Raw genomic sequence first — 20856 nt, forward strand, 5'->3', positions numbered from 1 at the left:
TATGGTCAGTGGGAAGAACGTTCCAAGGGAGGTAGTCAGATACAGGAAAAGCCAAGTTGTTAGTGCCCCTGTCAAGGTGGCGCTACCGACTTCCTGTCTAACGTCGGGTGCACAAACGCAGCCTGCTCAAAGTTTATAATAGGATAAAGCTATTTAGCTGAGAATTTGAAGAAACTTTTTCATCAGGTTTGTATTTAAGTGATTACTTTGCTTTTACATCTCGGTTTGTGTTTATGATAGCTAACTGCCAAGTTTATTTAAGTTATTGATCAATTGTTGAGACTTTTCTTCGCAAGTTCATGGCGTTTTTAACCCGTCTCTCCTTAGTGTTTGTGTATTTTTAATCTGAAGTTGTGTGTTTAGCCTTCTAATGAAACTTTGGCTTCTTTCTATTTTAATGTCCTTCTTTTGTTTTCAGACAACACTGCAATTAGTGCTGTTTATAAGGATTTATAGTATGAATGATACCTAATGTTATAATAAAAATAATAACATAATAGAATGTAGTTTTATTCATAGAGCATCTTTTCTACCACTGAAGGGAAACTCAAAGCATTTCACGTATAAATTTTCAGTTATCTGAAAGTGCGTGAGTACAAGTTGTATGAAAACATCTAAATGTACTTCACAAAGTTAATTTTTATTCAGACACACAGTACCATGAGGAAACTGACAACCACACGAACGTGATATGAATACAGAAACACTTTTATCTTTTTCTTTGTAGTGAGAGGCTTGAACGATGCCTCCTAACAACCCTCTTACAGTATGGGGCAATGAAAAGACAATGAACCTCAACACCCTTATACTGACCAACATCCAGTCATCTCCATATTTCAAGGTCAACTTGTTTGAGTTGAAGACCTACCATGAAGTAATTGATGAAATATATTACAAGGTAAATAATTTTTTTTAAGGAACGTAATCGAAAGAGGAACAATTCCTAAAGGTTCCTGTGTTTTCTCTCTTATGTATTTGTTCATTTACGCACAGAATTAAAAGCTCAGGCTCTGCTGTGGTTACAACAATGTGCCGTTCGGCTCCGGACAGCCCGTAAGACCAGCGAGGTAGTGCTGCAGGCTGGCTCAGGGCAGCCCGTGTTTAATGTGTTAATTTGAAATTTTTTAACTCTGCAGGCTTAATTCCTAAGCTTGTTTGATGATAATGTGTGTTAGCAGACTGTTTAATTACTATTTTATAATAATTTAGGTGCGTTAGATAAACATGGTTTAGGTATTGGAATTGGGCTTTAGGTTCTTTCTACCATAAGTGCATGAACTGTTTCTGTTTTCAGCAAATGACTGGGCTTTCTAGTGTGCTCACAGAATCTTAGAGAAAGACCCTGTACATATTTTGTCAAATTCCTCTCTAAATCCTTTCAGATAATATTAACCATATATGTTGTGAAGAGAACAAACATGATAAATCTGCTTTGAAGGATAAATTGTAGACCTTAACAGGCTAGTGACATCAGGGAAAGAGATTCCTTGGAGCAGGTAAAATGAAGATCAAGTTAATAAAATTGCTAAAAAACAAAATTACATTTTTTCTTTTTTCACCTTGTTATACCCTTTTATGTGTATATATAATAGGTGGGTCATTTAGAACCATGGGAGAAGGGAAGTCGTAAGACAGCTGGCCAAACAGGAATGTGTGGTGGGGTGAGTAACTTAATTTACATGTTGGTGTCTATTTGGTTTCCCCTGTTTATATTATTTTCTTAACACTGACAACTTTTAAATGCAATCTATAGTCAGAGTTTTTTTTTTAGAGTTAGTTCAAAATTTGATATTTAACAAAGCTCATTTGTTTTTCTTTTCATGTATGATTTTATGTAAAATGGATAAGGTGACACGAATTATTTAAGTATATCTTATGTCTTTGCATATGTTTCTTTAAGTGAACACTTGGAGCAAAAGCATCAAGTACAGATAACAAGACATTCGTATGTTTTTCTTTATATTTATAAAGAGCATTGTGCATTAATTTACTAAGTATTTTAATGAAAATGTGTCTCCACAATATTAGTAAGCAGTTGTAATGTTTCCATTCCTGTCCACATGATCATAAATATGTTGCTGTGTTGTGGTTGATACAGACTGTCAAGTGCAAGGTGTTGTTGATATTTAATTTTTTGTTGCACAGGTACGAGGTGTAGGTGCTGGAGGTATTGTGTCCAGTGCATATTGTCTCCTATACAAACTCTTTACACTGAAGCTGACTAAAAAACAGGTCATAGGACTCATCACTCATGCAGATTCTCCTTATATCCGTGGACTAGGTTTCATGTATATCAGGTACACTCAAGTCAACAAAATTATACTTGTAATTTTATACTTGTAAAATTATACATGCTGTTCATGTCCATTTACATCTTCTTCTTATGCTCTATATGGTTAAAGGACTGTCAAGTTATTACATTTGTTATATGTTTAATTTATTGAAATATTAAGACTCTCTTTTTAGATCCCTAGATCTATTGTAGTTATGTGTATGCTTAGAGTAGCATAACCAAGTGACAAATGTTTCAGATACACCCAACCTCCTGCAGATCTCTGGGACTGGTATGAAGAGTACCTTGATGATGAGGAGGTGAGTGTCCGAATCCATATCCCCTCCCAACATTCAGGCCCCAACACCTGCAGTTTTCACATTGTTACTGTCGTCCTGCCACCTCCCAACCCCCATATAAGGCTTTCGAAATTTTTTTACATTTGAAAGTGCCCCCCACCCCCAACATTAATGTGTCAAAAGGAAAAAAAACTAAAGTGGAGTAATAGAAATAAAAAGAATTAATTCCTTATTATTTTAAACTAATATTTAGACAAAAAACTGCAGTTATGTAGAACTAAAGCCTTATCAGCGCTATCAACAGGTCATAGTATTATAAAGCATAATAAGCTATAGCCCAAAAAAAAATCCCTCTACCTTACCTTCTTTCTCCCCATGGGAGTCTCACCATGGTCTGCATTCTTGTAAATTTGGTGAGTATAACGCATCTTTATTACTCCTTTTTATACAAAGTTTTTTGAAAACGTAATTATTAGGTGAAGTGTAAATGAACAAGGGCCAAATCCTAGATAGCAAATGTTCTTAAAATTATGTACTGTACTTTTTCTGGTCGAAAGAAAATTCATGCTTATAATTTGTCTTTCTTTTGCCTCAAATTTTTTAATTTCCGAAGATGTAAAAATTATGCTTTGCACTTGTTCATCTACTCTTTGTGTGGGTTTTTTTTTAAAGATAGCCATGAAAGTCAAAGTAATATTTCTTTGGTTTAGGATTTATGTTAGCAGTAACTGATAAGAGCTTATTCCTTTATGAAATTAATTACAAATAAAGCTTCTTGTATAACTTTATAGATGGTAGAAACGCAGCAGAACAGGCTGAAGGAAGAAGGCAAAGGGACAGTGTTTGTTAACTGTAGCCTTTTTAGGCAGTTAGATTGTTGCAGAGTAGGAAGCTGTGTTGTGGGGCTATGTTACTAACAGGCTTTGCTCAGCAGTTTTTGTCTGTGTAACCACAGGGCGTTGCTCTAGCCTGGAAGCAGCCGGGGTGAAGGTCAGGTCGGGGCGTCCTGGCCTCTCGTCCACCTCAACACGAGGTTATATTCCCACCTGATCGCCTGCACAGGCCTCCTTTTCAAAATTATAGCCATCTGGTCCCATCAGATGCACACAACTCACACTGTTGGAAGAATTAGTTTGGCGTAGCCATTCTTAATGTTAAAAAAAAAATTTTCATCTTTTCAGCTTATATTTTATTGCAGCGTAGTTTGTTTTAAAAGTCAGTGTGGTTTTTTTTTTCCTATGGTTTATTCTTATCAGTTAAGCACTGATGGGCTCATTGGCAGTATTTTTCCCGCATTAACCATTTCATTATTTTATGGTAGGCTTGTTTTGAGCACAGAGCACACATTACATATTCTGTGGAGATTTAAACAGGAAAAAAATGAAAGTAGGTTTTTGGGTTGCTTTAGTGTTTTTTTCATCGAAAATCAGCATAGGGCTATTTTGAGTGGATTAAAAACAAACTTCAGCGTACAAGTGCTTTAAAAGTTAAACACTAATGCATTTTGTTAAGGCAACTTTTCACTATCATCTTCCTGTGCCTTGGTATCATTAGAAGATAAACCATGTGCCACTTCTGTAAGGCTCATCTTCAGCTTATTGCAACAGTATTTTATGTTTGGAAATGACACAAACATTCCAAAAATATTGTAAATGGAATCACTTGTTTTAGATGTTGTTGAAATGCCACTAGCTCTAGGAAGAAACCCACACAATGCTTAACAGCTGAATTCTTTGTTTTGCCATGTCAGCGTCATTCATTTTGCTCTAAACAAGGCACGTGTGCTTTTGTATGCAACAGGAAATCGACGTAAAAGCAGGCGGTGGACATGTGATGACCATAGGTGAGATGCTGCGCCAGTGGTTGGTGAAGCTAGAGTGGTACTCAACCCTCTTTCCTCGCATTCCAGTTCCAATTGAAAAAGATCTGGCAGTAAAACTGAAATCACGCCCAGTTGTCTACCGCCAGCCTGAACCAGAGCCAGAACACGTTCCAGATAACCAGGTGTCCTTTGGTGAGGCTGAAAGACGAGGAGGGTGTGTGAAATTTGTTTTTTTAGCATCCTTCATGTTAATTTGGTAAAAGGTTATTCTGTTAAGCACTCAAAATTTGTTCAAGTAGCCCAAGCTTATGTTTTGTGGACGATTGTAAACAGTATGTGGATATAAAGAAAAGATAAATGTGTGTGAAATGCGGGCGTTCGAAATTTTGCATTGTGAAGGTGAGCAATAACTAAGAGACAACTCATCAGATCTATCAGTTTTATTAAAGAATCACTCCATTTAGCTAGCAAGCTGGGCATAAATGATAGGGAAGATATCCTGAATCAAAATTTTGGGTCTTAAAAAGAACTATTTTGCTCTGGAATGGTTTATGGAGGCTGCCATGGCAGGTCATTTTCTTTCCTTCACAAAAGAGCAATCCGAAATGGTGGCACCCATAAACTGCCCTGGGACTATTCTAGAAAGTTTTGTAAGTAAACTTTATTTTTTTCATCAACCGAACAAAAATTAATAGCAGAAATATTTCAGGAAGTCATGCCCAGCTTGCTGATTTTCTTGCTGTTCTGATTAAGAAAGTTCATGTGCATGCTGCACAATATATATATCCACAACTCAGAAGTTCACTTTTCTTTTCATTCAGAGACAGATCTCAGGATACACGAAGCCGAGGACGTAGTCCGCCTCCTAACAACAGCAGGCAGTCCCGTACATCACCATCGTATAGGCCATCTCCATCAAATCGTCGATCTTCACCACCACGAAATACATCATCTGCCCGTAGAACACCACCAAGGGAAAATAACTTTCAGCGTGACCTAGAACGTGAGCGTGAACGGCAGCGACGCGAAGTAGATAATCGACGGGATAAAGACAGAGAGAAGGACCGTGAACGCCGACGGTCACGCAGTCGAGAGCGAAAAGATAAAAAACACAAGGAAAAGAAAGAAAAAGCTAGGTCACGATCAAGGAGCCGTGATAAGATGGAAGAAAAGGTTAGAGATCACAGTCACAGGAACAGGAACTCAGATAAGGAGCACAGACACAAGGAAGCAGACAGGCACAGAAGTAAAGAGCGAGACCACCGACGATGAAGATTATGTCTTAGTCATTCAAAATCGAAGAATGGAACCAGTGTTTGAAATCTTGTCATCACTTTAATCCAGTGATGTATTTGTATTGTAGCACAGACTGTCCCCTGTGTTGTGAAGCTGCTTCTGGGAGTTTTGTCCACAGAAACAATGACAATGAGAAACATTGGTGGTACAGAGGCAGGTGATTTGTTGAGCCTCATTTTAGAACACTAGATATTGTTATCATGTAGTTTTGGGGGGAGTTTAGTGGGACAATGACTCATAATGACCAAGCTTAGAACACTAAAAATGTTAGATTCTCATCACTGAAGAGGATGACATTTTTTTTTTTTAAACTGTTAGCTGTTGGTTCATCTGGTACAAAAAAATGGACAACCAGCAGGTGGGAATGAGTAAAGTATGTTATGGTCTTTATCATCCCCTTCCCCTCAACCACCCACACAACCCAAGCTCACTTGTTGACAAGTGCGATTTACGTGTTGGTATTTTCACATGCAAATATCACTGTTCCTTTTTCCAAGCTGCAAAGTGGTAGTGTCGGTTAAAAAAAACTTGAGACCACTGGTCGTTTGTAGATTTTTTTATGATGGATTTTATTTTTAAACATTCAAATTCTGAAATGAGAATAATAAATTGTTTAAAGATCATAAGTTCATTTTTTTTTTATGTATCATGATGTCAGTAGTAGTTGCACTTACCTAAAGTAGTGTCAGTTAATGATATAGTTTAATAATATCCAGGTTTCCCTCACTTAGCTGCTTATTGTGCAGAGGAGGGGTATTTGATAACCAAAAAGTGGAAGTACACAAAAAACCTCTTTATAGATTTTTGGTAAAGTTCTTTGGGGTAGAACACATTTCTCAGCTATAAACACATTTCAGGATTATAATATGAAAAAAATTGCTAATTCAAAAGATCCAAATAGTATTGGCTGCATTAGGTTTTGCTGCTATTTTGAGATCGCATTTTTAAAGAAAAATTATGTTCTACCAGCTTTAACTTTCATCACTATGCCAGGAGCCAGATTTTTAGAGATAAGGAAGTTTCTGTGAAAATGGAAACAATAGATATGCCACCAACACACTGCTGTGGAAACAAGTAATCTTTGTAGTTTTGATAAATATTTTTTGAAAATCAGTTTCGGAAATAATGTACAGCACTGGTTTTCTTCAAACTCAAGAGAATTAAAGTTTAAAATACAAATCTACAATTTTTTTTCTTAGGCATTAGGGCTAATTATTTGTACACGTTTTTGTGTAATGTCTTTAACAAAGGGTTGACATGCTTACAAAGTTTGCAGGATTAGATGAGGTTCAGAGGTGTTGACCGTAATCAAAAGATGAATTACCAATCTATCTCCACTTCATTTTTACTTATGAGGTACGAAGATGAAATTTTTTGCATACAGCCACTGCTTGGGCAAGACTGACAAGGTGTTGGTGACTATCTTGATGCCAGGAGGAGATGATCAGCAAAGTTTAAGTGTGCATTAACATGAAAAGATATGAATAATAATGTCTTTAAACTAAAAAAGAAAATTATTTTAAATACTTTGCATATAAACCATTCTTTACTGAAAGCAGTAAAAGCAACACGCTCAACTGTGACCTCAGAAAGTCATTTTACAAGTTTATTTATCTGAGATCTGGCTTAAATATCTTTGTATAAAATAATTTCCATTGAAAGTACACTTTTCATTACGTTGCTTCTAGCTCACAGAAATATATTGGCTGGAAGCAATCCAGCAAAGAAAATGTACTTAGTGAGAGAATCTGGAAATTGGATAGTGAGCCTCATTCTATAGAGGCTTTTTAAAAATGTTTTCCTTATTTTCCGGATAAAACAAAACATCTCCATAGAATGATGGCTCTAAATTACCAATCAAGGTAGCATTTGTTTTAATAATGAAAAGTCTGTGTTGTGATAATTCATGTGACTCATAAGATAAACGAACATACACTTAGCAGACAAGCATAGGTAATATTATGTATGACTTGAATCTATCCAGTAGCTAGCAAAATTAGCTTGACATAGTGCCAGGAGTGATGCACTGCAAATTCATGTCCTGTGGAGGAGAGGTGCCAGTGGTGTTCGTGATGATGCATACATCACAGGATGCTTCTGATGGTCGGTCAGTTGGTGCAGGGACATGATCAGTTTGAGCCCTTTCTCCTTTAATTCTCATAGTAGCCACACTTGCTTTTTGACAGAAGGATCTGGCATATGTGAAGAAGATCCTGGGTGCAAGACAATCATTTTTAAATGCATGGTTCAGAATGTAAATTTTGTATTCACTAAATCAGAGAAACAAAAATGTTATTTGCATGTAACACAAAATGGGCGTGAATGACTTGGGTTCCAAACTGTAAAATACAATCCCCAGATCCACGATACTAGCATATTATGACCACACTTTGGGGGCTGAAAGTTAACTGGTGCAGGAAGGGTTCAATCATGTCACTTACTAAGATGCAGCCTCCTTGTTCTATATCCTAGAGCTGTTGTAGATGTGACTGTAAGGAATGATTGTTTTGCAACCCCAACTTTTGAGCAGAAACAATTCAGAACATCATCATCTATTGTTACAGCCTACTTTGCTGTTTCATTTGCCTTCGCCTTAAGTGATGTAGACGTCAATTCTCTTTAAAATAATCTGGAGGAGATGGATTTTAAATCAAATGAAATTAAGTTGTTTGGTTTGGGCTATGCGTTGTTTACCTGAGGGCCACAAGCTCTGTCAGCACAGCAAGGCCAATGGTGAGCACCTGAGGATAGGAGGAGGAAATGGTCACTGCACGACAGATGGAAAAAGCGGCAAAAGGTGTGCCCACGATCACTAAAACAGCCATGAAGGTCTGTAGCCAATGCCGTGGCCTCAGGCCCTTTGGAATCCAGTAAGAAGCCTCCAGCACATACTGTAGATAAAAATGTGGGATTCAGTTTTGCATCTCCATAGCAAATGTGGTTGTAAAGTAAATATGGCTGTAGTTATGTTGTGCTCACCTTTTGACCACACACTCTGCACTCTGGGCTGGTGTCAGGGGAAGCACTCTGTTACACAAGAGAAAAACAATGAATTACAAGAGCGTTTTGTAATCATAACAAACCGTTATTTTAAATTCAGAATAAAAATTCTTTATTAGAGCTATCTTTCATCTAGTTTTCATCCTCTTCAGTCTTGCAAAGAGCTACTGGTCCTCTTTCACCTGTACTACTGCCAGCATAACTAAACTTAAAACAACTCCAAACCATTTGGACAACACTAATGTAAACATATTTTATATAACCAGGCATCTTTCTATAAATAAAACTGCTCATAAATGCAGGTGATGGATGTAAACATCTGAGCACTTTCAAGAATGCAGTGTCAATCTTTAAGTGGTCCAGCCCAAGATAAAAAAAAAATGAATGAACCTCAATAAGCCATTTCTTGAGACATTCGTGATGAACCCAGGCCATGTCTCCTTTGCACACACAGGGCTGTATAAGACTGCCAGCATCTCCCCGGTCTGGGTCGTAGCAGATCCAGCAGTCCAATTTGGAATCTGAGTAAGCACATACACAAAGTTGTAATCTTTATCATCTGTGTGCACTACCATGCAGTGTCTATTTACCCTTAAGCAGAAAATAGCACAAAGAAACTTCCAGCTGGTTTTTGTATTTGATTCATTATTTCTTCTTCGTTCTTCCTTCTTTTCTTTCGGTTGTTTGCATTTTTCTGAAACAAATGATTTATTTCTGTTGCACTGTAATGAGAAAGTGATCGAAAATGGTGGAACTGGAGGTTAACTTGCCATCAACTGCTTCCCCCTCCCTCCCCACAGGCTTTTGGGGACGGCTGTATAGTCTGGTGATCATTAAGCTCAACTGTGGAGCTCCTGCTTGTACTGGTATCCAGCAGCTGTCCAGCAGGAATGGTTACCTAATTATGGCAACTGGAAGGCAAAGGTGGCCAAAGAAAAGGCTTCCAAATGCTTCTCCCTAGATGCAGTTAATCACATGCAGTGTCACTATGACTTTTTTTTTTTTTTTTTTTTTAAACCTTTTATCTCGATTTGAGAGTCCAGTGTCTGCTGCAGTTCTGTAGTCTCTATTTCTTTGGTCTTACTAGTGCTCACTCAGTCAATCACAGTACTATTAGAACTTAAGAATGCAAGCAGTTTGTGAGATCAATCTCTTATTTTCATCAAATTCAGAGATAAGGAGGTACCAACCCACTCTGAAGGTACTGTAGCTGGTCTCATCTTGCCTGATAGGCACATTCTCTTTAACCACAGCACCCTGCTGCTTGTGAAATTCAAATGATCGAAAAATACGCCTGGGATTCAAAACCCATAGTTCCTCAGGCCTGTCATCAGAAAGCAAACACAAAACTGACTATTCAAGTGGCCATTTGATGCTGCTTTTTTGAAATGCAGATGAAAATAACAACTCAGGTTTGCCACATGACATACAGATGTCATTGTAAATTTTTTCCATCCCAGCTTTCTGACCCATGTTTCAAACAGAAACATTTAGCGTTAACATCAAGAGCGCAAATAAATGGAATTGGTTGCCTTATTTTTTCAAAAGGTATACAGTTTTCCATTCTTTCAAAAACTTACAAAGCATTAAACACACTATTTAACTTCATGTTCAACAGTTACACATGCATAACAAGAGAAATATTTACAGGTATTTAGATGACAATTCTCATAAAAAGAAAGTAGAACTGAAAAATCGACTCACTGTCCACAGTTCCACAACACACAAGGGAACCAAAGTGCAACACCAAATTCCACCAAACGAAAACCAATGTCATAAAAATTCTGACTCAGTACTGGCAGTCTGCAAAATAAAACACAAAAAAAGAAAAAAATTGCAGAAAGTACAATTTATTTACTTTGACCAAATGGTACCCCTCATGTTAATATTAGACATCAAAAATTCTTTATTCTAAAAACATTACAAGCAAAAGTTCTATTTGATTATATATGTTTGTGTATGTTTGATTGGACCAAATATAGTCTGGGTCATTTTTACTAGGCTAGATCTATCAGCAGACACCTCACCCAGTAACTTACCTGCTGAGAAAGGAGGTTTGGGTAGACCCTTTGTCTGGATACTTACTACCTGATCTCAGTGGCAAAATACCTTCAGATGCTTTCTGGTCTGGCTTTAGTTAACTGGTTGCACAGCGCCATATTGATGGATTCATCAAACACTGAAGTTCATCTGATTGCTTTCTGAACTGCTATGGTTAGCCACCTTGCAAGACATCCAGTTTATCTAAGTAGCTCTCTCGTTTACGTGTCTGGCCTTAGATGTTAAAGCAAGGTCACAAGTCTATTACTTATAGCAGTAGATTTCTGTCTCACCTACAGATCACCAAATAACAATATCTAAGGTCAGGAAGAACTCTGGATGACCCATAAAGTAATAGCAATCTGAGAATGACATCAGAATATTTGAGAAAGAGAAGAGACATACTTGTCTTTCCACACATCGGATGCAACATCAGAGATTAGAAACAGTGCTGTGATCAACTGGAGTGTTGCCTGGGCAACCAGACCCAGGCGTGACATATGTAGTTGCCATGTGTCCAGATTACTCTCTGACTCTCGGAAGGCTCCACGTACCTGTTGACAGTTGATAATCACAGCCAAGCTGTTAGTTGAAACTGATGAATTCTATAAGCTATCTAATCATGACAAGTCACATGCAATGTTAATTTGATAGACTTAAAATATACAGCACATTGATCCAATCTGTCCTTGTTTTTCTCTTTCTCTCTCTCTCACACACATCTATCATGTGAAAGCACACACTCTCTCTCTCATGCTCACACATACACACAAACTTTAACTTTAAATGTCTTTCAAATTCTCCTTTTAGACAAAGTACAAATAATAATGATAACAAAAGATAGTCACCTTGAAGTAAACTTCCACACCATAGATGAGGAAGAAGATAACAACAATTATCATCAGTAACGCAAAGCTACCATTACACACCCTCAGAATCAGAGCCTGCACAAAAAGAAATACATTCTCGCTGCTGTCCTCTGCTTGTCTTTACGCATTGTAGAGTACTACTGCATGCATACCCAGTTAAATACTTTATTTGGTTTTCATATACTTTTCTGCATTCTTTGCTGCTTAGCATTTCTAAACAGTTATTCCGTAACGAGTACACAAACAAGATTTTTATTTCAAATGTTCTTTTGTCTTAATTTTATTTGCTGCTCTGAACATTTAACATTGTATCCCTTTCTTTTAACATCATAATCTCAAAGAATTTAGTTTTATAAGTGTTTAACTATTTATGCTTAGTTTTATGTGTAGTAGTGCTTCAACCCTTCTTGTTTTTATTTACACTATTTCCCACTTTCACTCCAGATGCTGGCCTTTTTCATTGCCTCGCTTGTCATGTCCATTCTGCTTTTGTTTAAAGATCCTTTTTCCAAACACTATAAATTATCTGATTTGATATGATACAGAACCAGAGCTGTTCTTTTAAGTTACTGCTTCCTAAAATTCTTTTAAGGACATGTCACATCAGTCTGCAATGGCTAATATTGCCGTATTATGCCTGAAAAATTCAATCCTGAATTACTGACAAGACATTTCCCAACAATAAGCCTGGTTTCTTTAACATCCATGTTAGACAGCACACAGGTAATCAAAAATGTTTCTCGACTACCTCAGTCAGGATCTCCTCACCTTGGTGTCTTCATCATCAATGACTTCAGGAGTGATCAGCTCTGTTGCTAGAACAAGGTACTGAACAATGTTGAAAATGATGAAGAAAATGGATGACTTGCTGAGAAACTGTCGCTCTTTTGTGGGAGTTGCACTAATGTGGAAGGCCTACAAGGAGCAATGAAAGCAAAATGCCATTGGTGTGAAAATGATAAAACTTATAATTATTTAGTTTCTCTGTTAGTCAGTCAATGGTTGGTTAGTTTATTTACTTGTTTATTCATTGACAGAACTTACTGGTTGCTGATAACTGTAACAATTAAGATTTTATATATTATATTTTATCTTCTCAGCAAGCTGATCTTATTATACAGACATTTTTTTAAAAATCTAAAATATTTGCCAGCTTAATCTCTATCTATTTATACTTGCATACATATGTGAACTCTAAACATGAAAAAATAAGCTTAATTTTTGTAAATAAAAAACTGCTAAAAGCTCAAATCACAACAAATCGCAATCATAAACTAGCATATTACTTAGGAATTATGAAAATGAAATGGATAGTATGCATGTTATATAGTTGTTTACCTCTGCCCAGAAGCAGACAATGAGAGAAAATCCAGTGATGATGAACGGAAAATAAGCACTCCAAAGACTGTAAGCCACGACATCTGAAACCTGCCACTAAAACAGTAAAATCAAAAAGCTGTCATTTTCTAACATAAATGTTACTTTCAAAAGTCCATTTATTTCTTTATCAAAGATATTTCAAGAAAGACATGCCGCATAAATACCAGTTGCTTAACTCAAGACATGTCTCACCAAAGAGCCCACACATCATTATTTCCCTTAGATTTGACACTACTACAAAAAAAAGGAAAGCACAAACATGATTTTTACCTTGGTAAAGAAGTAGGCTCCTCTAATGGCAGTGGCACAGACAACAGAGACAAGCAGAAGCTTTTGCACAGTCACCTTAAAGGCCTGGCGTAGGGAGCGCTTATCTTCTTTCACATACTCATAGTGTATACACAAGACCTGCATAGTAATGTCACTCAATTACTTTCACAAACTTGCAACGTGCACAAAAGCTCTGCAGAAGCAACATCAGCAGTAATGCCAGTCTTCTTTAACAGGCATTGCATAATGTACTCATGGCTGTATTTGCTGTTAACTGTGAGATGCGGTGGCTCATGCACCAAGACATTTTATGTAAGACATTAAACGGGTCATGCATGGCCATATTAATTCAGTCAGGAAAACAGACACCAAATGCAGAAAAAAAAAGATAAATATGAGATATGAACCCAGGACAGACAGTCATCACTGTTAAAAGGTATTTAACTGAAGATGGCAAAGCCAACAATATGAGCCAAATTACATTTTCCTTCTTGTCTTTTGTACTTTTGGTAAAATATTCCTGATGAGGTAAACAATTTTTTTCAACAATGATCAATCCTCCAATGTTTGATGCGCCTCTTTCTTCTGTGTATATTTAAGATCCAGTATATTTAAAAATAAATCTTATATATTTTTCTGCCCAGGCGATAAAAGAACACAAACCAGTCAAGAATAACAGATCTTCATATCTGAGGTACATGTAACAATAAACTGAGGTAATAGCAACATGCTGCCAAAAGTTTTTAACTTCCACCCAAATATCTTCTGGAGAGAAGACCAATACAGTAGCCGAGACATCATTGTAAACAATATTTTATAGCTGATTATCTCAATAAAACAAACTGTCCAATAAGCTTCAATAGATTTCTTGGCCTAAATCCCACTACAGCTTTAAATTTAAAACTAAAATGCATTATATAATACTGACCAGCTGAATAAAGGCAACCAAACCTAGTAGTACAAAAATACTGCCAAAAGCCACATAGTAGCCAATGTTGACATCATGACATGTGCCACCTGAGAATTGTACCTAAGAAGGAAAAAAATTAATGCAACTAATTATTGTAATATACACTGGCAAACTGTAACTTACAAAGGTATCCTAAACACAAAACAAACTTAAAAAAATACCAAAGAATACACATCACTGGGCTTTGACTGGCCTAAGCTTGAGCATCTTGACATTTCTTTGCCTAAGATTAGGCCAATCTTGGTCCAATATTTTGCATTTGCTGGAATACAAAAGATCAACATAGAAAATATAAAAGTTATGATAAAGAAAAGATGATAAAGAAAACAGAAACTTCAGCATCATGACACAATCATGTAGTGGCAAGATAAGTTTTACTTTCCTTTTTCTAGTGCTCTACAACAGCATGAGGTCACATATAATCATCACCATCAGTCCCTTACAAAGGTTTTTAAAGTTTACTTAAGGTAAACTTACTTTTAAGGTTGCTTTTGAATATACTACTCTTGATATGAATTTGGCTTTGAGCCCAAGTACAGCTGAAGACTATACCTCTAGTTTCTTCCCCTTGACCTTGACATCAAGTAAAGGAATATGAACATGCTCATCTTTTACTTCACAAATTTTGCACCATTCTTAATTCCCTATAGTTTTTCCAGATGGATTTTTAAGAGGAAGGGGGACCCTTATTTGTTTTATCTTCAGTTCTTGGACTTTTACCAAGACTTACCAGACAAAGGCACTGGCCGTCTTGACAGGAACCATGCCCGGAGCAGTTACCAAGACATTTGTCAGAAGATGACACCAGGCTTGAAGCCTGCAGTGTTCTGTCAGCTGTCCCAGTATCTCTTAGCGCAAGTGTTAAAGCTGACACCACAGTCTGACTCATGACAGGAATTTAAGTCATGAGGATGCTCACATGAGAGAACTGGCAGTTAAACCCCAAAAATAAGCTTAATTTTGTGAGATGTTCTAGTCGTCAGTTCCCTGCTGGAGAGAAAAAGAACTGTTAACAGATGACAAAATAAATAACCATTTAAAAATGGGTTACGCTGTGTCACTAACCATAGAACAAAAGACGAAAGTATAGTACATAATCGGATTCTTTTTCTCACTTTATCCTCCTATACCTTTCATAGCTGAATCATCGCTCTTATATTTCAAATGACGATCAGAATCAGCCAAGTGATGCGGCATCGGTTACGCGGTACCAGAATCCGGAATGAGCAGCGGTGTATGACGTATAGTCGCACGTTAATGTATGCAGATGTAGAAACATATGGCAAGTTCTTTATTTTAATTATGGACCCACTCTTTTTTTTAACAATGTAATGCGCGGATAACCACAAAATATCTTAAATGTCGATAGATCTGTGTAAATACCACTTTCCGGCATTGAGAGCTATATACAAGATAGATCTATAACAGGTGAACCAGAACACTAATCTACATCGGTAAGCGACTCCAGAGATAAAGGTGAGGGACATCATGAGAATACTGGGAAGATATTGAGAAATCTTGAGAATATTAAGAAATTCTATCATACAAACTGCTAAAAGGTGATCGTCAGTTTATATTCACTGCTACTCAAGGTCTCTGCCGAAGCGAGTGAAACAGAATTCAGCCAATAGATCCAAGTTAGGACTCCAAAATAACATGAGATACAATATATATAGATAAAAAGACAAGTATACAATTATATCTGTTTTAGATCAGTGGTTATATCTCTAGCAGAGATATATAGAGGTCGGCGATAATTAAGGCGACATCAGATACAAAAATAGCTTTAAAAAAAACAAAAACAAAAAAGAGCTCATTGATAAATTGCTATTTGAGACCTCTTAGGTTTGCATATGATAAGGGGTGTAAGGTTTGTATACAAGTGATTTTAGTTTACATATACACATTTAAAGTAAAAAGGACATAGATTTTAAAAGGTGTTTCCCTAAAAGCGCTGCTCCGACAGTATAGTCCGACAGTATAGTTCTCGAGATATCTTAAGAGAAACACATCCCTATATAGGCTATATATAGCAGAAAAGCAAATATTTTTCGAAAAAAAAAAAAAAACCCCAAGGAAATCGGCTAACAAAAATAGCAGCTAGTCAAACTTCTGCAAGTTGATCTTCCTTAAGTCGAAATTCTCCCTTACTCAAATTTTAAACATAAGTTGGTTGGTTTCCCATTTAAGCAATACATATTCAACTTCCGTAGCTCGAATCGGCCTAGCCCAAAACTTCCACAACTTGAATAATTTTAAGCCGGTCAGCATGTTGAAAGCATTTGAAAATACGTCGGAAAGTGTAAAGGAGGTATAAGAACCATATGCTGAATGACGTTCGCTCGTTGATCGAGTCGCGCGAAGATGTACCCATGAACATTTTTGACCCACTATAGCTGTCATCGATAGTTTGTTTTAAAAGAAATGAAGAGAAATTGAACTCAGACGTCCATAACAGACTTTTATGCTTTGAACAATGATGCGTGAGTACACGCAGAAATAAACATAAGTCCATAAAGAGAAAAAAAATGTTCTTTTCTTCGACGAACTTCCTTAACTCAAACCTTCCGTAACTCGATTTTTTTTTCATCGGTCCCTTTAACTGAAGCTTCGAGTTAAGCTCCACCATAATACATAACATTATAGTGATCGATGTCCGCAAGCCACAATTTGCCCGGTGACACATCGCCTGTTATATATATATATAAACAACAGAAGGTTATTAATTTTCCGGAAGGTCCTCACATTGAAAATTCCGGTCAATCTGACAACGAAGCTGTAGCTAATATACATTTGGATAGTTATAATAAAGTGAACTTATATATCCCCATATCCCGGACCTATGAGCAAGCTCAATATGCCTTTACAAAACACACACATATATATCAAAACGAGATTTAATTAAATACAACTTCGATCACCACTCTAAACAGATTCAAGCGAATATGGGGGAGAGGGGGTAATATAAAACTATGGGACAAATGTACGCTCCTTGGCCCTCAAGGGGTTGTAAACCATCCATTTCTGAAAGTCCTGACATAAAGCTTTGAAGAATTGTAATCTTAAAGGCAGCAAAAATATATGGATGAAGGCTATATTCCAATAGTCTAATATCAGTGTCCTTACTGAGACGCTATGTATTAGTGTTACTACCACTACGGTATGATTAATCTTTCTACATCTCGATTACCTTGACTGCGAGATCTTTCTATAGAGACTTCAATTTTGTCGGGCCATCCTTTTGTGAGGGTGATGCACATCTCACCCTCGTTGCCTTACTCGTTGCCTTACAGCCCTCTGTGTAGTCCATCAGGTTCCCATTCCTGAAAACTAAGTCCACCGGGGAAAGTTATGCTGGGGCACACGGATATCAAACCGGCACACCTCTCGAAGTGAGCGGATGTGTATATGTTAGAGCTCTCATGTATGTATGCTGTCTATGGCACTCCCTCAAGAACACTTCATGGACGTGACACTAAAAACGTAGCTGCATATGATACTAAAGCTTTTAATATGGTGGCCATTTGTTTGTTGCCCACAATTTCCTTTATGATCCTGGTTGGCTGCATCAGAAGACAGCGCTGTCAGTGCTACGAGGATCCATCTATCGGGAAGTTGGGTTCGGCAAAAAAAAAAACAAACAAAAACAAAAACAACAACAACAACAACAACGAAAATGGCCCACGTGCCTAACAAAGCTGTGCGGACCAATCAGGCCTCTGTTGCCGCCTAAGCCAAATGGTAATTACGTAATCACGGTTTAACGACAATCCTCCCAGCTTCCCTAATCCGGTCTGAGTATGTAGTACATAGTTGTCCAATTATATATCACATATCTGTGACATGGGTCACATGCATACAGTGGCTAGGAGATAGCACGGTGGTCAAAGTCCGCGGCAGATACCTCACAACCCAAACATTCAGTCAAGATGTTGTTTTGTAAAAATGCAATCTCCTCTAGCTGGTTTCACTCATTTACATAGCGCGCGCATCCTGACTTACATGAAACAGCTAGGACACGTCTTTTGTTATTATGAAAGAGCCAGATAAAACGATTTTACGGTGTGTGTGTGTTGATGTTGGACCTTTATTTATTTATTTATTTTTTCAAATTATTTACGATTAAGGATGCAACAAGCGAGCAATAATGTTTTTATTTTTGTATGCCGTAATGACTATAAACATTCAAATTAAATGGTGAAACACGCGTTATAAAGTGATCGACACATTTCTCGAAAAGATAGCTTTTTTCTACATCTTGTTGTCAAAAGAAATTGATAATTAACCCTCGACAAAAACATTCGAAACATTGATATATTTCTACACAAGAAAGACTACAAACCCTCGATGCTGTGAGTGGATCGCGGTTTTACGTTTCTATGGCAATATTTCGTTTGTGACTGGCGTTGGCCTAGAGACTGTTCTATATTGGTTGAATACTGAGGAACGTTTAACTAATTAAGTTTGGCTAATTAGTCTTAAAAGGTGTAAGAACACCTTCACGATATCAGAACGAGAGACCCTACCGCACAAGACACATAACAAACATCTCCACAACAGTCAGTACTAAATCTTCTTCTTCTTCTTCTTCTTCTTCTTCTTCTTTCCTATACGCCCCCAGTGGAGCATAGGGCCGCAACCACACGCCGCCATCGGACCCTGTCCTGGGCGTCCCTTTCCAGCTGGCACCATGTCATGCCAGCTGTCTCTGCCTCTCTGTGGACTGATCTCCTCCACGTCTGTCTGGGTCTCCCAACCTTACGCCTCCCCTGTGGGTTCCAGCCCAGAGCCTGTCGCGTTAAATTGTCGACTGGCTTTCGTAGGGTGTGGCCAATCCAGCCCCACTTCCGCTTCTTGATGTCTAGGCTGGCAGGGTTTTGGTTGGCTCTCTCCCACAGGTCCGCATTGGAGATCTTCTCAGGCCATCGGATGTTAAAGATGCGGCGCAGACAATTGTTGATAAATGTCTGTATCTTGTTGGTGATGGCATTTGTCACCCGCCATGTCTCAGATCCATACAGAAGGACTGACTTGACATTGGTATTATAGATGCGGATCTTGGTGTGTAGAGACAAAGCCTTGGAGTTCCAGATAGGTCTTAGGGTGTGGAATGTAAGCCTGGCTTTGTTTATTCGGCTTCTGACATCGTCATCTGTACCTCCGTCTTTGCTGCTGACTATGCTGCCAAGGTAGGTGAAACGGTCAGACTCTGTAATACATTCTCCATGTAGTTGGAGTGGGGCTTCTTGCTTTGTGTTGATCCGCATTACCTCCGTCTTCTTGATGTTGATGTTCAGGCCAGTCATTGCTGCTTCTTCTGCAAGCCGAGTGAGCTTTGTCTGTGCGTGTTGTTGATTGTGGGACAACAGGCTGATGTCATCCGCATAGTCAAGATCCTCGAGCTGTCTGGCGAAGGTCCACTGAACGCCCGTGTTGCTGTTAGAGGTTGTTCTCCTCATGATCCATGAAGCTTGGCTACCTAGTGAAGTTACCCAAAAAAGGTGACCTGACACAGTGCAGCAATTGGCGGGGGATTACGCTGTTGTCCATTCCAAGCAAGGTGTTGACCAAAATCATCCTGGAGCGACTGAAAACTGCCCTAGATAAGAGACTTAGGCAAGAACAGGCAGGCTTTCGGCAGGGAAAATCATGTACCGACCAAATAGCTACTCTGCGAATTATTATCGAACAGTCCATCGAATGGCAGTCACCACTATACATAACCTTTGTAGATTTTGAGAAGGCCTTCGACTCCGTAGACAGGGAAACCATCTGGGAACTAATGCGGCACTATGGATTTCCACCAAAGTTCATTGCCATCATCCAGCAGTTGTATGAGAACTCGACATGCCGGGTGATACACAAGGGAAAACTGTCTGACCCCTTCGCAGTGAGGACTGGAGTGAGGCAAGGTTGTCTGCTCTCACCAACAATATTCCTGATCGTCATAGACTGGATCATGAGGAGAACAACCTCTAACAGCAACACGGGCGTTCAGTGGACCTTCGCCAGTCAGTACTAAATAGATGAATCAATTAAAAATAAAAGTTTACCTGTCTGGAAGACTCAAGGTGAAATGTTCAGCTGCTCTGGGACTTGATCATTAGCAAGAAACAAGGCTGTATACGATCTTATGTGAGTGTAGAAAGAAATCCACACGGTAGAGACACACGGGGGGAGAGGGAGAGGCACATAGGAAAGGTCGGAACTGGTGAACACAGATGTCGAAGATTTTTTTTCAATTACTTTCCTTTCTTGTCTGCAGGTGGTCATAACACAGTCATTAAATTTTTCATACCGGCACAGGTCGAAGAAAACAGTGATAAAAACATTTTCTCTGTCTGGGGCGACCGCGCATTCTCTAGACGACCAAACCGTTATCACATGCCCCGGGACAGTTTGTCACAACCCGGCAACTCATTGTCGCTCACAGGCTCGTCTTATCGCCCTGATAAAGGCGGCGGTCAGTCACGGATATACACGGGTGGACGGCTGTCTGCCTCTTCTCATGCGTCTCAAGTAGGATATGTTTTGGGGCGAAACTAAAGGAGTGTGTGTGTGTATTATCATGAAATATAATATACATATTATTATCACAGAACTTTAGGGAAAACCATGTGCAGCCTAAACGCTACCAT

At 38.2% G+C, this 20856-nt stretch overlaps 2 protein-coding genes across 8 annotated transcripts; one reads left to right on the forward strand and one right to left on the reverse strand.

Moving 5' to 3' along the window:
- The first annotated feature begins 33 nt into the window (after nucleotides 1–33).
- On the forward strand, nucleotides 34–6312 carry LOC112575871 (pre-mRNA-splicing factor 38B-like). The gene is made up of 7 exons (XM_025257982.1): nucleotides 34–186; nucleotides 728–898; nucleotides 1593–1661; nucleotides 2146–2297; nucleotides 2532–2592; nucleotides 4372–4607; nucleotides 5215–6312. The coding sequence occupies exons 2-7, from the start codon at nucleotides 743–745 to the stop codon at nucleotides 5663–5665; spliced, it is 1125 nt and encodes a 374-aa protein (XP_025113767.1). The 5' UTR covers nucleotides 34–186; nucleotides 728–742; the 3' UTR covers nucleotides 5666–6312.
- A 955-nt stretch (nucleotides 6313–7267) lies between these two features.
- On the reverse strand, nucleotides 7268–20642 carry LOC112575870. 7 transcript variants are annotated; one of them, XM_025257981.1, is made up of 14 exons: nucleotides 20272–20642; nucleotides 14949–15205; nucleotides 14177–14278; nucleotides 13249–13386; nucleotides 12937–13032; nucleotides 12367–12513; nucleotides 11578–11673; nucleotides 11135–11283; nucleotides 10394–10492; nucleotides 9880–10013; nucleotides 9080–9210; nucleotides 8669–8716; nucleotides 8384–8580; nucleotides 7268–7902 (listed from the first exon to the last, which is right to left on the reverse strand). In XM_025257981.1, exons 2-14 carry the CDS (start codon nucleotides 15105–15107, stop codon nucleotides 7686–7688), a joined length of 1713 nt encoding a protein of 570 aa, XP_025113766.1. In that variant the 5' UTR covers nucleotides 15108–15205; nucleotides 20272–20642; the 3' UTR covers nucleotides 7268–7685. The 7 variants fall into 7 exon arrangements, with proteins under 7 accessions (XP_025113766.1, XP_025113765.1, XP_025113762.1 ...); XM_025257980.1 differs by having other exon boundaries at nucleotides 14949–15208; XM_025257977.1 differs by lacking the exon at nucleotides 20272–20642 and adding an exon at nucleotides 17409–17557.
- Between the last annotated feature and the right edge of the window lie 214 nt (nucleotides 20643–20856).

This window comes from Pomacea canaliculata, linkage group LG11 (assembly GCF_003073045.1).
Source record: "Pomacea canaliculata isolate SZHN2017 linkage group LG11, ASM307304v1, whole genome shotgun sequence".
NCBI classification, from domain to species: Eukaryota; Metazoa; Mollusca; class Gastropoda; order Architaenioglossa; family Ampullariidae; genus Pomacea; species Pomacea canaliculata.